The sequence below is a fragment of the Pelodiscus sinensis genome, chromosome 2, assembly GCF_049634645.1.
Source record: "Pelodiscus sinensis isolate JC-2024 chromosome 2, ASM4963464v1, whole genome shotgun sequence".
In the NCBI taxonomy this organism is placed as follows: domain Eukaryota; kingdom Metazoa; phylum Chordata; order Testudines; family Trionychidae; genus Pelodiscus; species Pelodiscus sinensis.
Genome location: NC_134712.1, coordinates 52,752,033 through 52,767,503, shown reverse-complemented (window position 1 = coordinate 52,767,503; position 15,471 = coordinate 52,752,033). Strand labels below are relative to the sequence as shown.

The following is a 15,471-nucleotide window of genomic DNA, read 5'->3' as shown; positions in this document are numbered from 1 at the left end:
TTTGGTTGCCCTCTGCTGGACCCTCTCCAATGCGTCCACATCCTTTCAGTAGTGGGGGGCCCAGAACTGGACACAATACTCCAGATGTGGCCTTACCAGTGTCAAATAAAGGGGAATAATCTCTTCTCTAGATCTGCTGGCAATACTCCTCCTAATGCAACCTAATATTCCATTTACCTTCTTGACTGCAAGGGCACATTGTTGACTTCTCATCTACTGTAATCCCCAAGTCCTTTTCTGCCAAACTGCTACTTAGCCAAGAACAGATCCTTGGGGCACTCCGCTAGAAACTGACCCCCGACCTGATATCGAGCCGTTGATCACTACCCATTGGGCCCAACAATCTAGCCAGCTTTCTAGTCATCTTACAATCCATTTATCCAATCCATACTTCCTTAACTTACTGGCAAGAATATTGTGGGAGAACATATCAAAAGCTTTGCTAAATTCAAGGTATATCACATCCACCGACTTTCCCATATCCACAGAGCCTGTTACCTCATCATAGAAGCTAATCAGATTGGTCAGGCATGACTTTCCTTTGTGAATCCATGTTAACTATTGCTGATCATTTTCCCCGCTTCCAAGTGCTTCAAAATGGATTCCTTGAGGATCCCCTCCATGATTTTTCCATAGACTGAGGTAAGGCTGACTGCTCTGTAGTTCCCTGGATTGTCCTTCTTCCCTTTTTTATAAATGGGTACTACATTTGCCTTTTTCCAGTTATCCGGGATCTCTACTGATCTCCATGAGTTTTCAAAGATAATGGCCAAAGGCTCTTCAACGACATTTGCCAACTCCCTCAATACCCTCAGATGCATTAAATCCAGACCCATGGATTTGTGTATATCTAGCTTTCCTAAATAGTTCTTATCCTGTTCTTTCTCCAGTGAGGGCTGCATTGCCTAGTGGGAGTTGACCTTATCTGCGAAGACAGAGGCAAAAAAAACATTGAATACTTCAGCTTTCCCACATCATCTGTCACTAGGTTACCTCCCTAAGGGCCCCACACCTTCTCTGATCATCCTCTTATTGCTAACATGCCTGTAGAAACCTTTCTTGTTACATCCTTCACATCCCTTGCTAGCTGCAATTCCAATCGTGCTTTTGCCTTCCTGATTATTCCCCTGCATTCTTGAGCAATATATTTATACTCCTCTCTAGTCATCTGTCCAAGTTTCCACTTTTTGTAAGCTTCCTTTTTGCATTTAATCTTCCTCTCTGTACCCCTCCCTTTTGTGTCTTTCCCCATTTTGCCCCCTCCCTTTCCATGTTATGTAAAACAGTCCCATTCCTGGCACTTCTCATTTTCCAGGCACAATCAAACTCTAACCTTGGTTTAAGTTAGGGTATGAGGAAACTGCATGTCACCTTTGTTGGTCCTAACTCTTATAGTTTAGGATGAGTTTTTAGTTTATAGGTACTAAAAATGCTGTAGAGAAGGGAAGAACCATGATGGCAGGCAGTTGGCAGAGCTGCAAGGGACCAGTATTAGTGGAGGCTCATCGACAAGTTCAACTGGCTTTTGAAGTGGCATTGCTGGGGGTTGGGGGGGAGGAATGTCACCTTACTATTTGAACAATGCAGAGGATTTCCTCAAGGAAATATTCATGGGGAGATCCTAATTAAAAGTCCCCTTCCATAGCTTTGAATACATGGGAGAAAATCTAGGTTCAGGATACTGGAAAAAGAGGATTTTTGGCATGGAGGGTCTGTGGCGTGTGAATGTCACTTAAAAGGATTTCAAGAATCTTCTACAAAAAGTGGAAACTAAGTCAAATTACACAGGATAAATATTAAAAAAACAACAACCCACAAATATGCAGGGACCAATTAGAAAGGCCAAGCCACAAAAGGAGATTAAACTAGCTAGAGACATAAAGGATAACAAAACCATTCTACAAATACATTAGAAGTAAGAAGACCAAAGATAGTTAGGCCATTACTCAGTGAAAGGGGGAAAGACAATAATAGAAAATGTGGAAATGGCAAAAGTGCTGAATGATTTTTTTCTTTCATTTTTCACCATAAAAGTTAGTAGTGAGCAGATGTCTAACATTGTGAATTCAAGTGAAAATGAGGTAGGATCTGAAATTAAAATATGGAAAGAAGAAGTTAAAAATTACTTAGACAACTTAGGTATCTGTAAATTAGAAGGGCCTACAATATTTAGGGGTTATCTGAGTCAAGAAAACTCATGGAAGACAGGTAAGATTCCAAAGGACAAATATAATGCTAATCTATAACACAGGAAATGAAGACATCTCAGGGTATGTCTACACTACCCCGCTAGTTCGAACTAGCGGGGTAATGTAGGCATACCGCACTTGCAAATGAAGCCCGGGATTTGAATTTCCTGGGCTTCATTTGCATAAGCGGGGAGCCGCCATTTTTAAATCCCCGCTGCTTCGAACCCCGTGCAGCGCGGCTACACGGGGCTCGAACTAGGTAGTTCGGACTAGGGTGCCTATTCCGAACTACCGGTACACCTCATTTCACGAGGAGTAACGGTAGTTCGGAATAGGAACCTAGTCCGAACTACCTAGTTCGAGCCCCGTGTAGCCGCACTGCACGGGGTTCGAAGCAGCGGGGATTTAAAAATGGCGTAGCCCCGCTTATGCAAATGAAACCTGGGAAATTCAAATCCCGGGCTTCATTTGCAAGTGCGGTATGCCTACATTACCCTCCTAGTTTGAACTAGGAGGGTAGTGTAGACATACCCTCAGAGAGTTACAGACCAATCATCTTAACTTCAGTACCAAGAAAAATAGTGGGGCAAATAATCAAGCGATTGCTTTGCAAGCACCTAGAAGATAATAAGTAACAGTCAACACAAATTTGTCAACAACAAATCGTGTCACGCCAAGTTAATAGCTTTCTTTCACAGGATAACAAGCCTCGTGGCTAGAGGGGAAGCAGCAGATGTGGTATATCTTATCTTTCGTAAGGATTTTGATACTGTCTCACGTGATCTTGTCATAAACGAAGTAGGGAAATATAGCCTAGATGGAGCTACTATCAGGTGACTACATAACTGATTGGAAGCCATTCCTGGAGAAACAACAAAGTAGCTCGAGTTTATATCAATTGACTTTGACAAGGTTTCTCTTTATCGAGTCTAATTTTGTTCAGATAATCATTTGGATTACACTAATTTGACATAATAGTGTCCATTTGTACCAGTTATAATATGTGGCTACATTCTTTTATAGTTTTATCTTCAGTTTAGTTGTTAATTGTTTAAGGTGAAGCAGAGTCCCTACCTACTTTTAATCTGATCCTTTAAATTGAATCACTTACGAGCAAACCAAATCCATTTCCAGTACATCATTTTTTTAATTGGAAAACCAATGGCTTTTACTTCATCTGTTTTATCGTGAGGAGAAAATAGTGGTATCAGAGCAGCCGTGGTGCTTGGTATTGTGCTGTTTTGGGAACTTTAAATACAGGGAACTTTAAATACAGACTGCACACTATTTCTTACTTGCATAGAATATTTTACATAGGAGGAGCTGTACTTAGTCTTGGAGCAGGCAGCAGGGGGAAAGCAAGAAGGATGAAGTCCTTTGCACTGTGTTCCTCTGTCATCTGTCTAGGGAGCAGCAGTGTGCGAGCTGCAGGGGAGCAGTTCACCATTTTCCCAATAAGTGATGTTACCCAATATTTAGTCAGTCCTCGGCAGTGTGATGACAAGTAACTGGCCGTGGTGATGATACTCAAACATTTTAAAGCACTTTGAAATGTATGGATGAAAAACACTATTTAAGTGTCAAGAACCAATCATTATTATGAGAAGGAAGTAATACTTGGGCTCCCCCTTGCATTCACTGATGTACATCAGTAACTTCACATATGGGATTAGTCCCTACAGTACAGCAAGTGTCACCTAGTCACTCATGTGCATATTTGTTAGTATGTATGTCAATGGGGAAAATGGAAAAATAAGTGCATTTTGAGGAAGGAATTACTTTCAACTCCTTGGTAATGATCTGGAGACACAACCCTGTGGGCAAGATTAATTAGAACAGATTTTCCTGTTAGAGCATAAATACTAATTTCTACTCACCTTATTCAAGCAAGAAATTCCATTGATCTGATAAGGCCAAATCCTGAATGCATTGCACAGAAGTAGTTCCAAATAGCCACTAATTAGTCTCCTAAGAATTCTGCTTTTAAACAATTCATTTTCTCAACATTCATCCGTGTTATACAGAAATATTTGTAGCCATGTTGCTTGGAAAAATGCATCCATTGTGCAAAGGAAATAAAAGTTGAGAGATGCCATTGAAGCAAATTTGCTTTTTTTTATTTAAGATATTTGCAAACCTATTTTTGCAGCATTCACTAAGCTCTTAACACTTTATTTTACGCTATCTAGGCTAGAAGGTTGAGCAACATGTTTAATTCTTAAATTGATTTAGAAAATTTTGGTTCTGTTCCCTTCTCCCTGCATCTAAACAGGTTTAGCTCTGAATAGTCCATGCTGCCCATAACATTTTTGCTATACAGCATTTCCACTAAGCTCTGAGGTTACAGTGACTGCCCCTAATCTTAGTGAGATTGCTAGTTATCACATTATGCTTTGCTCTGCTAGCTATACTGGTTTATTTGTCAGCTTTTCCCACAGATTAACACAGAGCCATATAGTTGTGTACACTGTGTTCGTATCCACATGCGTGTTTCTGTCATTGTTGCTCATCCTCCTTTCCCTTGCACTCTCCACTGGTTTGTTGCACCTTCGTGTTTTGTCTTATCTTAAAGAAAATTGTAAGTGCTTTGAGACAGGGAGTTATTCTCACTTTGCATATGTACGGTACTAAGATGGTGAGGTTCTATGTCAAATAGGACCTCAGGGTATTATCATAATGTAGATAATAAATATAGTATATGCTACTCTCACAACAGACTGTACAAATAACTCACTTTGCTAGGGGCCTGTCCATACTCCAGATCTTTCCAAAGGGCAATTTTTTATCTTTTTGACAGACCACCCAACAGTTTTCTGCCTTCCTCTCATGGAAACCGGAAGTCCAGGTTTTCAGCTTCCTCATTCCTATTATCTAAGGCTCAGGGCCTTATTTCTGGCATTGTAATATTATGCCACAGAACTTTTTAGTGGTGTTTACTCTCAAAAGCAAAAGAAGGAAAATTATTAAGCAGCTTGGTATTCAGATTCTATGACCTGTTAAATACTGATGAATGCCAGAGAGTTCACAGTGTACCAAAAAAGCAAGGTCATGTAGTGTTATATAGACTGTTTATGTTACTGTAAATAATGCATTATGTTGCTTTACTTTTGTTTTGGCTTGAGAGAACTTCTGAACTAAAACAGCCCAAAATTACTGATGGAGAATTCCAGGAAGAGATAGGTCTTTAAGACTGCCAATAAAATGATTTATAAATAATATTTAGAAACAAAATAAACCTGTGGGGGTGAAGTCCTGCCCCCATTGGTATCAATGGGAGTGTTGCCATTGACTTTCATACAGCCAGGAATTCACCCAAAATGTTATCCAAGAAAGTCTGGGCAAAATGTTAAATGATCTGGCACTTCAAAATAAGAACCGTCCCTCTATTTAAAATAATTTTTTTTCTGGCTGACGGCCAGAATTAGATTGCACTTCCTTTAGAAAACTTCATAAATTTTTCCCATGCTCTCACCCCTTGCATCAGTCCATGAAGCAGGACCAGGACATCATGGTTCCTAATCTCCTCATCCACACTCTCTTCTCATGTCTTCACTACTGCAACCTTCTATTTTCAGGCCTTCACTACTGCAAATTTGCAACCCTCAAATCTATTCAGAATGCTGGTGTTATCTTCTTGGCTCATTATCCTAACCACATTAACCTCTGCTTTGAGTATCCCATTGTCTTCCTCATCCCACTCTAATATTCACTTGTCAGCTTCTCCCTTAAGCATTGTCATGATTTCTCCCACATTCTTCGTTTTGATTAGGGAAAAACACACTGATAAATCCAAGCAATGATTATCTTCCTCCAGATCCTTCTGGAGCATTCACCTCTGCCATGATGCCTACAAAATCTGGCCTGCTTGTCATGGTTAAACATGGAAAAGCTGTGGCCTTTCCTCTTCCTCTCCTTTCCTTTTCCTGCTCTCTTCCTCACTTTCTCTAATGCCAATTAAAAACAAACAGGGAAATGACCTCTCTGTAATAGATATAACTAACTGAGTCAATCATCCACTCATTTGCTGGTACATTGCATCCACATCCCCTACCCTTCCTTTGTATTTTTAGATTGTAAATCCTTCAGTACAGGGATTGTCTCTCCTGTGTTTGTATAATGCCCAGCACAGTAGTGACTAGGGTCTTTGGCCACTACCATAATATTAATATTTAGAAACAGCAACAGCCCTAGTAAATTAAATTAGTCTCTTGATCACTGGCTGCCCAGTTAAGACTACAACAAGCTCCTGAGATAATTATGAAGAGGAAGCAAAGAAAGGTACTGATTGATATAAACTGTATACTCTCTGGCTTATTTAAGAGATGCAATCAATCATTCTGAGTTGGAAAGCTTAATAGGGCCTTTGAATAAACTGTGTCAAAGTTATATCCTCAGAAATATTGTGACATTAATGGACTGACTATATAACAGTGAAACTGGTAATTTCACTCATTGGAATAGGAATTGGAAAATAATTGCTATTTTGAATTCCTGTATTTTTATATAGCATTTAGATTACAAAATAACTACAGTTACAGATATATGTTATTCCAGTTATAGCTGGAAGGAAATGCAACCTTGTTTAAACAATGGTCTGGATGACCAATATTGATGTTTTTACTGGTTAAGTTTTAATGTTGATTCAGTGGAATCCTCTTACAGTGAAGACATTTTTTATCTTCTCAAAACAGCTTGGTTATGCATGGTGATTCCCTGAACTTGGAAGTTCAAATTGCATAGTGTTGTGCATTGAAACTAATAAGGATTTATCTTCTACAATATAAATGGAGTTTCAGTGTATCTGCAGTTCACTGAAAATATTATTAAGTTATTAAAAGTTTAAGTAATTAAAAAGAGAGTTTACCAGTTCTTTTCCTGAGTAATTGACTACTCTTGTGTACACTTTATTTCAAATAATAAGTATGTAAATAATCAGAGTAGGACAGTTTCATGAGTGCATTAAGGGCCTAGTTCTGTGAATATTAGAAAGACTTCACTGAGTACTTTACCTATGTAAGAATTGCAGGATTGGTTCCCCGTGACACAAGGTTTTTAGTAATGTACTGTCCGAACTTTCTTTGCATAAAGCCATGTGGGTAGTTCAGGTCCAACTATGAATATTATGGGCAAGTCTTGTTATAAAACAGTATGAGGAATTCGGAGCTCAAGATAGAAACAACAGCAGACAAGATTGCAACTTTTGAGTAAACACTGAAGTGTACTCAGTGATATTTCTCAAACAGGCTTGGAGGAGTAACTCTTCCTAGGTTGTTATAAGTCTGTGCAAATGCGATGTAGGGACAAATACAGGATGTTGTGGATGCACATTAGGTGGCCTTTGCGGCTATGGGTCTAATTGCATACATTTAATTCTTAGTTGAACATATCTGATCCTTCAGCTTTATCCTGTTTCATATCCCTTAGGGATATTAAAGCAAAATGCAGGACTGATGAAGGGAAACCCATGTAGTGATGGTTGCAGCTTCCTCCTGCAAAACACCACATAGATTCCCCTTCATCGGTCCTTCATTAATCTATGTATGTCCTGGAATTGGCAAAACATCAGGATGTAGATGTAAATGGCTATGAATTATTGTGTACCATTGATCATGAAGTGCTGTTAACTCACCTGTCAATCTTATGAATAGAGCTGATCTTCATTGACATTGTTCTTTTCTTCTCAGGGAGTTCTCTACAGGTAGCTGTTGGCAATTACTCCTCTTCCCAAAGAGTTCTCAAGTGCAGAGTACCCTTCCATTTCTGTAAATATGGAGCTGGTAGGAAGGATACCGATGAGGCATCTCATTAAAAGTTTTCAATGTGCAGATACACCCAACTCTACATCTCTAGATCATCTGATTCAGATGATATAGTTCAGCCAATGTCCTCAGCCAGTCCTCAGCCAATGTCTAGTTGAGATTTGGGCATGCATGAGAGCACACTGAAGCTGAACGTAGGCAAGACCAAGGTGATGATGGTAGTTTGAGAAAAGGGGACACAAGAGGGGACGCAGAGGGAATATTGTCCACTTTGATGGAAGGAGTATGTCTGTCACTAGTTATTAGTGTTTGTAATTTGGGAGTGATTTCAGATGCAGGCCTTAGCTCTGCTCTCCAGGCTTTTGTTACCTCTCAACATTTAGACTATTGCAACACACTCTAAGTAGGGCTACATCTTAAACATTTGGGGATCAAAGCCAGCATTTCCTGAATGAGACATCTTGCTGGGAAGTTAGCTGTTCATTGATCTCTGGGTGAAGTTTATGGTTTTGGTTATGAACTTTAAAGCTCTGGAACCAGCTACTAGAGGGACCACCTCTCTTGCTGTCTTTTATGGTACAACCATTCATTCTTATTGAGAGTGCACTCTCTGAGTGGCGACTTTGGCACAGCTTCAGTTAGCAAGGACAGTAGAGCTGGATTCTTCTCATTAAAAAAATGTGAGGGGGAGGCTGACAGGACATGTCTGTGAGGGCTTCAGGAGTATGGAAATTGTTCTCTTTTCTCTTGGCGCTTAATGTCTGTAAGCTGGTGACTTTCCAGACGTTCAGCAAACAATACTTCATTCTTTCAACAAAGCTAATGTGGCTTGCTTCCTACTTGAGGAGAAGATGCATTGCTGGCCAGTCGAGTTCCTGTGGAATTTATTTCAATGATACCAAGGAGTAATTTTAATTTATTAGAAAATATGTCATGGATATGCTTCCTTATTATTTTTAAATCTAATTCTACAAGTGAATGAAAAACATAATAGAACTAATTGCAAACAAAATCTCTTTTGCTCTTTTCTCAGATGTCTAGTATCTGCCGGGCAGCCGTACATGCTGGAGTAGTTCGCAACCAAGGAGGCTATGTTGATGTTATGCCAGTAGATAAAAGGAAGGTGTACATTGCCTCTTTTCAGAATGGAATATTTTCAGAAAGGTAAAAAGTTCAGTTTAAAAGACTGTTGTTCTTCTTTCTCCTAAGAAATGCCTGTCATCATTTTCAGTTTCTTGCACTATGTCTCTGTGTGTGGTGAGTTTAAGTGTGTGTGTTTGAAAGCTAAATAAATAGGCTAACATGGATGATTTACAGGGTTGTGTAAGAGTTCCAATGATTGGAGAAGCTGCGGTACCAGAACTGCCTGTCTCCTCTAAGCACATAAATCATAACCCTAAAAAGCGGCTTATAAATCAACAACTCTCTTGTTTATTGATCCTGTGGCAAATAATGCAATGTTTGCTAAGAAAACTGCTTTTGCCTCCTTTTGCATTTTTTAGATTAGTGATTCATTCAGTCTAGTTGAGTGAGGTTTGGATGGCCAGTACTTTACATAACTTTGTATCAAGGAACATATTCCTACAAGTGATACAGGCAACAGAATAACCTATAATTAACATATGCACAAGTGTGTATCTTAGTCTTTAAAATCACTTATTATATGGTACCATTATGTACCTTCTGTGATAACATTGTCTGCATATTTTAGTTAATTTAAATCTCTGAAATATTTTTCCAGGCTCTAGTGCAGGGCTTTCAAACTCCATGGCCACAGTGATTGTGCAATTTGGGGGGGAGGCCTGTCAGTTATTGGCCCCCCAAGTCCTCCCTTCCCACCACAGCCTCATCTTCCCTCCCCTGTTCACTGTGCTCCACTTTCCCATGGCTCGTGCTTCTGTGGGGAGTGCAGGGGACACTGTTGCTTCTGAATATGGTGCCAGGCCCCTCCCCTCATGATCCCTGAAATTGTGTCCTCAGAGCTGGGCTGCCATGGAGTGGGAGAGGGCAAGGCAATGGCGGGAAGGGACAGGGCTTGGGAGCTTGTAACAGAATAGAGCACTCTTCCTCTGACTTCCCTTATTCTTCATATGTTGATGGTTACAGGAGTCAGAGTAAGAAGTCCTTCAGCTTGACAGTATTTTGACACTATTTTGAAATAACTGCCTTCTCTGTAGACATGGACTAAGTTATTTAGGAATAGTGCTAGTTACAGTGGAGTCTGGATTAACCAACACCCGGTAATCCGACACTCCACTTTATCCGACCCTGCAGCTCCTGGGGACTTTGTTCCTGGGAGCTGCAGGCTCGGATACAGCGCGGGCCGAGAGAACGGCCCCTCTTGCTGCCCCGTCGCTCTCTAGGAGAAGCTGCTGCTGCCGCTGCTGCCGGGACGCTTCCAGGCAGGAGCGGCAGCAGCAGCAGCTTCTCTTAGAGATCAACGGAACAGCTGATGCTGCTCTGCGGGGACTTCATCCCCGGCAGGAGCGGCATCAGCTGTTCCGTTGCTCTCTACAGTAGTCTGTATCATCCGACATATTTGGTAATCCGACCATGTGTCGGTCCCATTTAGGTCGGATGATAGGGACTCTACTGTATTCCAAAATAGTGTTGCAGTGTAGACACCCTTAGGCTATGTCTACACTACGAGTTTTCTCAGCAAAATATGTGCAAACATGGGACTCATTTGCATGAGTCACAATCTCATTTGCATATTTTCTGCCAATCCGTTTTTGCGCTGGGGTTTTTGCATAAAAAGAAGCAGCGCGGACATTTTTTTTTTTTGCGCAAAAAAACCTTTTTCTGCAAGATACACTCCAGTCATCTGAAGAAGTGGGCTCTGCCAACAAAAGCTCATGATACCATCTACCTGTTTTTTTAGTTTTTAAAGTGCCATCAGACTATTTGTTGTTTCTTAAGTTTATCCTGCGCAGACTAACTCAGCTACCCCTCTGAAACTCAGTAATACCAGTTATTTGGTATGTGGGAGACCTACGTTCAAAACCCTTCCCTGCTGTGTGATTGAATTCATGTCTCCCACAGCCAAGCTAAGTGCCCTAACCACTGGGCTATAAAATGGGTTCTACCTCCCTGCTAATTATATGAATGGTACCAATCTTGTCCCACAAAATAATTTTGCCCAAAACTATTTTGTGAATTTGTCAAATTAGTGACATTTTTGGGTCAACCAAAGTTCCTTTACAGTGAATAAACAGTAGATCTGAAAAATTGTGCCCCAGTTAGTTGCCTGGATTTTATGTGTGTAGAAAAAAATGTGATTTGGGCACTATTAACCCCTTGCAGCCCAAACTATTTATTTAAATAAAAAGATATCAGTTATGTGGTCCATGTGTATGATGCAACAGCTATTCAACAACATAGAAGAGCCTTCATTGCTGATCCATATCCCCTGGTGAGAGGGGATAACGTTTCAAAGAGTATATAGCAGTGGCACAGCTACCAGTTTCACATGAAAAGAAGCCAAGATGATGGCTCCAATGTGCCTTCTGATTCAGGAGACTGTTTCCTGCCATTTGCCCTAAAGAACCTTGACACTGTTCAGTTGTGTGGATAAAAGAACAGAAAAATTAAGCCGCTCTGCTCTCACTGATGTTTACAAAACAGCATTAATTCCGTAAGTTGTACCCTCAGGTTCTGAAATAATTGACTAGAAATCATACACGTTCTAGGCTTTCCCTAAATATTAGTATTCACTTAATTGTTCTGTTAATAAGCATTTATTTTGAAGTAAAGAGCACCAGTGATAGAACTGTTCTTGGAGATTATTTTTGTCAGAAAGTTCTTTTGTTCTGGTGAAGTTACCCAATCCTTTCCCTATTCAAATGAATGGCAGGATTATATAGCAATTTTGTAATTAACTTCAAGAAGAACAGAAGTAGTCTTTTCTCAGGATTCTCAAAAACCTACTTGCAAAATGTCATATAGAAAAATATGGCCAGAATCTGCTATGACCTCAGGCTATGTCTAGACTATGGGGTTTTTCGGGGATCCTGGAAAAACTCTACTGTGTCCAGGGAACATGTCTGTTCTTATGCTTTTTTTGCAGAAGAGCGTACACGCTCTTTGGGAAGCCTTGTCTTCCTCCTTCCATGAGTGGCGATTCTGGCCATATTTTCCTCCCTGCAGAGTGGCGGAGGGTTTGCTGCTCGCCGCGCTGTTCCCCGCTGACTTCCCCTCACCGGACGCCTTGCCCTCTCTCCTCCACCCCTGCTTGCAGGCCGGCAGCTGAGTTTCCCCAGGTGGCCCATTGCCAGTGGCTGCGTGGGGCTTTCCCCGTCTCCCTGCAAAGCAGTGGAGGGTTCTTCGCTCGCCACGCCATTCCCTGCTGACTCCCCCTCACCGGACGCCTTGCCACCTCTCCTCCACCCCTGCTTGCAGGCCAGCAGCTGAGTTCCTCCAGGTGGCCCGTTGCCAGTGGCTATGTGGGGCTTCCCCCGTCTCCCCGCAAAGCGGTGGAGGGTTCTCCGCTCACCACGCCATTCCCCGCTGACTCCCCCTCACCGGACGCCTTGCCACCTCTCCTCCGCCCCCGCTTACATGCCAGTGGCTGGGCTTATCCAGCCGGCCCATCACCAGCAGCTGCGCAGGGCTTCCCCCGCCTCCCTGCAAAGCAGCGGAGGGTTCTCCGCTCGCCGCACCGTTCCCCGGCAACCCACCCCCCTCGCCGGACGCAGTGCGGGTCTTGACAGACCCATCACAGGGGCATACTCCCAACTAAATCCCCCTCCCCTCCCCTCTCCTTCCTTTCCCAGAGCCAAACACCTCCCCTCCCTGCTGTAACCCAGTCTGCTTTCTCCCCCAACCTTATGTCCCGGTCCCAACAGACACTACCGCTTGAAACGCAACCCCCACCTTTTCCATTATTTTCAGTGGGAAAGTTGACCCCGTATAACACGTTTTCACTTAACACAATCATTTTCTCAAACATATCTGTAGTGTTAAATGAGGAATTACTGTAGTCTAGACATAGCCTCAGTGGCACAGGTACCAACATTTCCCCTGCATAAAATAATTTGCAAGATCAGTTCTGAAGACTTCAGTCAATAAGAGTTTTGCACTCAGAGAGCTTGCATCATTTTCTAAGAGTGCTTTGGAGTGCTGTGGTCTTATCAATAATCTCTGGAATTGTTTTATTTTGCAGTTTACAGAATCCTCCAGGAGGCAAGGCTTTCAGAATATTTGCCGTCGTGTGAGTCCAATTACATATGTGTTTAAAAAAAAAACACCACAGAATAAACAGAAACCAGAGCACTTGGAAGAGAATAATAAAGGTCACTTAGTATATTTCCTAAAGGTTGTATAAAGCTGTAACGTTATTGTACAGAAGATAACAGCTATTTCCACCAAAAGACTTTCAGCTGCATGTAAATCTTAGAGAAAAATGTGTAAAATTAAACATGGGAGAAAATGAATTTGAAAAACTACAATGATTAACATTTTTTTGAATCCTGTGTTAAATATTGCTATATTTTCTTAGCAGTTATTCCTATACAGTTAATTCAAATCTCATAAATGTTCTACATTTTTATCTGAATACATTATTTTCCGATGCTTTATGTATGCCACTAACAATAACTTTAAAACTCCACCATGGATATATCAGAGATTTTATATCCAATTGATGTTTAAAAAATTGCCATCTCAATGAATTATACAATAAATCATGTCTGTAAGTCAGAAATATAACGCTTTTTATGACTTACTCTAGTATTAACTATCCCAAAAGAAGAGCTGGAGTGTTTTACACTTCACAGCAATGATTAGACAAATATCATTTTTTAAAAAAACCTGGAAATGCAGAAAATCCTGACACACATTAAATTGTGTGTGTTTTTAATAAACATTCTTTTTTAAAAAATGGTCTATTTTTTGTATTTTCTAAATTAAATTTGATAATTAACATACTATTATTGGATGTTGCTAACTCATTCAGTTCAAAAAATCAGACACTCAAAAGTCACTTTCACACCAAAAGGTGAAATAAACTGAAAGGATTGAGTTCCTGATTCTGCAAACTCACATAAGTCTTACTTTAAGTCTGTGACTAGTTTCACTGAGTTCAGTGGGCTTCCTAATAGGATTAAAGTTAACTACATGCATAAGTAGTTTCTAGTTTCAGGCCTTATACTGTACAAAATATCTATATAGTACACGGAGATTTGAGGGTGAGCAGTCAACACAATCTCTGCACTGTTAAGGAAATGGTAACAAGGCAAATCCCCCTTATTTCTCACAACCTGGCAGATACTCCTGCAGGCCAGGATGTATAGCAATATGGAGCCTAATGATGATTAACTCATTTATTGCTTCACCATTTCCTTTTAATTCATTAATGGTGAATAGCCTTGTGCATTAATTTTACCATATTATGGTATATGAAGAAAATATAATGGTGATACTATGTTTCTTTCTATGAAAAGTGTATTGTGCTTTAAGACTGAAAAGCTGTTAAACTTTATTTTTGGTATTTTTGTTTCTGCTGATGAATTTATTTCTCTTTTTAACTAGTAAACTTATCGGTATTCATATTTCAGAGTATTATTTTCTATCCTTTGTTTTACTACATGTACTACCTCATGTAGTTAGGCAAGCGTTGTTTAGTTTTTTAATCAGTTTTGAATAAAAATAATTTACATATAACAGTAAAATTGGCAGTCTTGATTTTTTTCCCCACAGAAAATACATGTTTGTTCTAGCTCAAGAAGAAAAATACCAGCTAGCTAAAGTTTGCTTTTGCTGCTGACCAAAACATTGCAAGCGGTTTGTAGGAAATGGCTATAGAAAGAGGTTGAGGTTTTAAAAGCTGACTAAGCAATTTAGCTGTACAGTCCACAGCTATTATTCTTGAAGTTGTAAGGAGAATTCCTCTAGTTGGTTTTGAAAGTCTCAGTCAGAATATATGGGTTTAGGCTTCTTTTAGTACATTCTGTATCAGGAAACTGATTTTGTAAAAAATGCTGCCACCATGTTCAACCCATCTACTTCCTTTTTATGTGGTTAATCTTTTAGTAATGGAATTAAACTAGTGAAAAGAGGCCCCAACAAGAAATATTCTTAGTAATATCTGCCTACAGTTCTTATAAACCTAAGTTTATAATACTTTTTTTATTCTCATAAACACTGTAGAACCCATACAGCTAGAGAAGAATGAAATGACATCTTTTCTGTCTTGCATGTCATCAGCAGAATTGTTCACCAAGTTCTGATTACAGAATCTTTACCAATGATGATTGTGATCACTGGGCTACAAAGAACTGAGCTTGACTTTCAGACTCCAGGTTCTGCTTAGCAGAGCTGACAGTTTGTAATAATGTTGGTAGGGTATTTGTTAGAGCCTCTCCTGGGGATGGATTGTGAAATGAGTTCCCCCAACCCCAGACCGTTGCTGCCACCTCTCCTTTTTTCTATCTGATCTTTTTGCCGCTTTCCTTCTGGACAACTTTTTGCTCTTCTCTACTGACTCTTCCCTCCTTTCTTTTCTCTAGCCCCCCCTCCTAATTCAT

The 15,471-nt window shown here is 40.4% G+C and overlaps 1 protein-coding gene across 1 annotated transcript in view; it reads left to right on the top strand.

Moving 5' to 3' along the window:
* The window catches only part of CRISPLD1 (cysteine rich secretory protein LCCL domain containing 1), a 66,941-nt gene extending 52,329 nt beyond the window's left edge, over positions 1 to 14,612 (top strand). Inside the window, 3 exon segments of the mRNA XM_075920498.1 lie at positions 8,982 to 9,112; positions 13,110 to 13,126; positions 13,129 to 14,612. Of these exon segments, the coding sequence (XP_075776613.1) occupies positions 8,982 to 9,112; positions 13,110 to 13,126; positions 13,129 to 13,271 (291 nt within the window). The 3' untranslated portion in view covers positions 13,272 to 14,612.
* Positions 14,613 to 15,471: the final 859 nt, after the last annotated feature.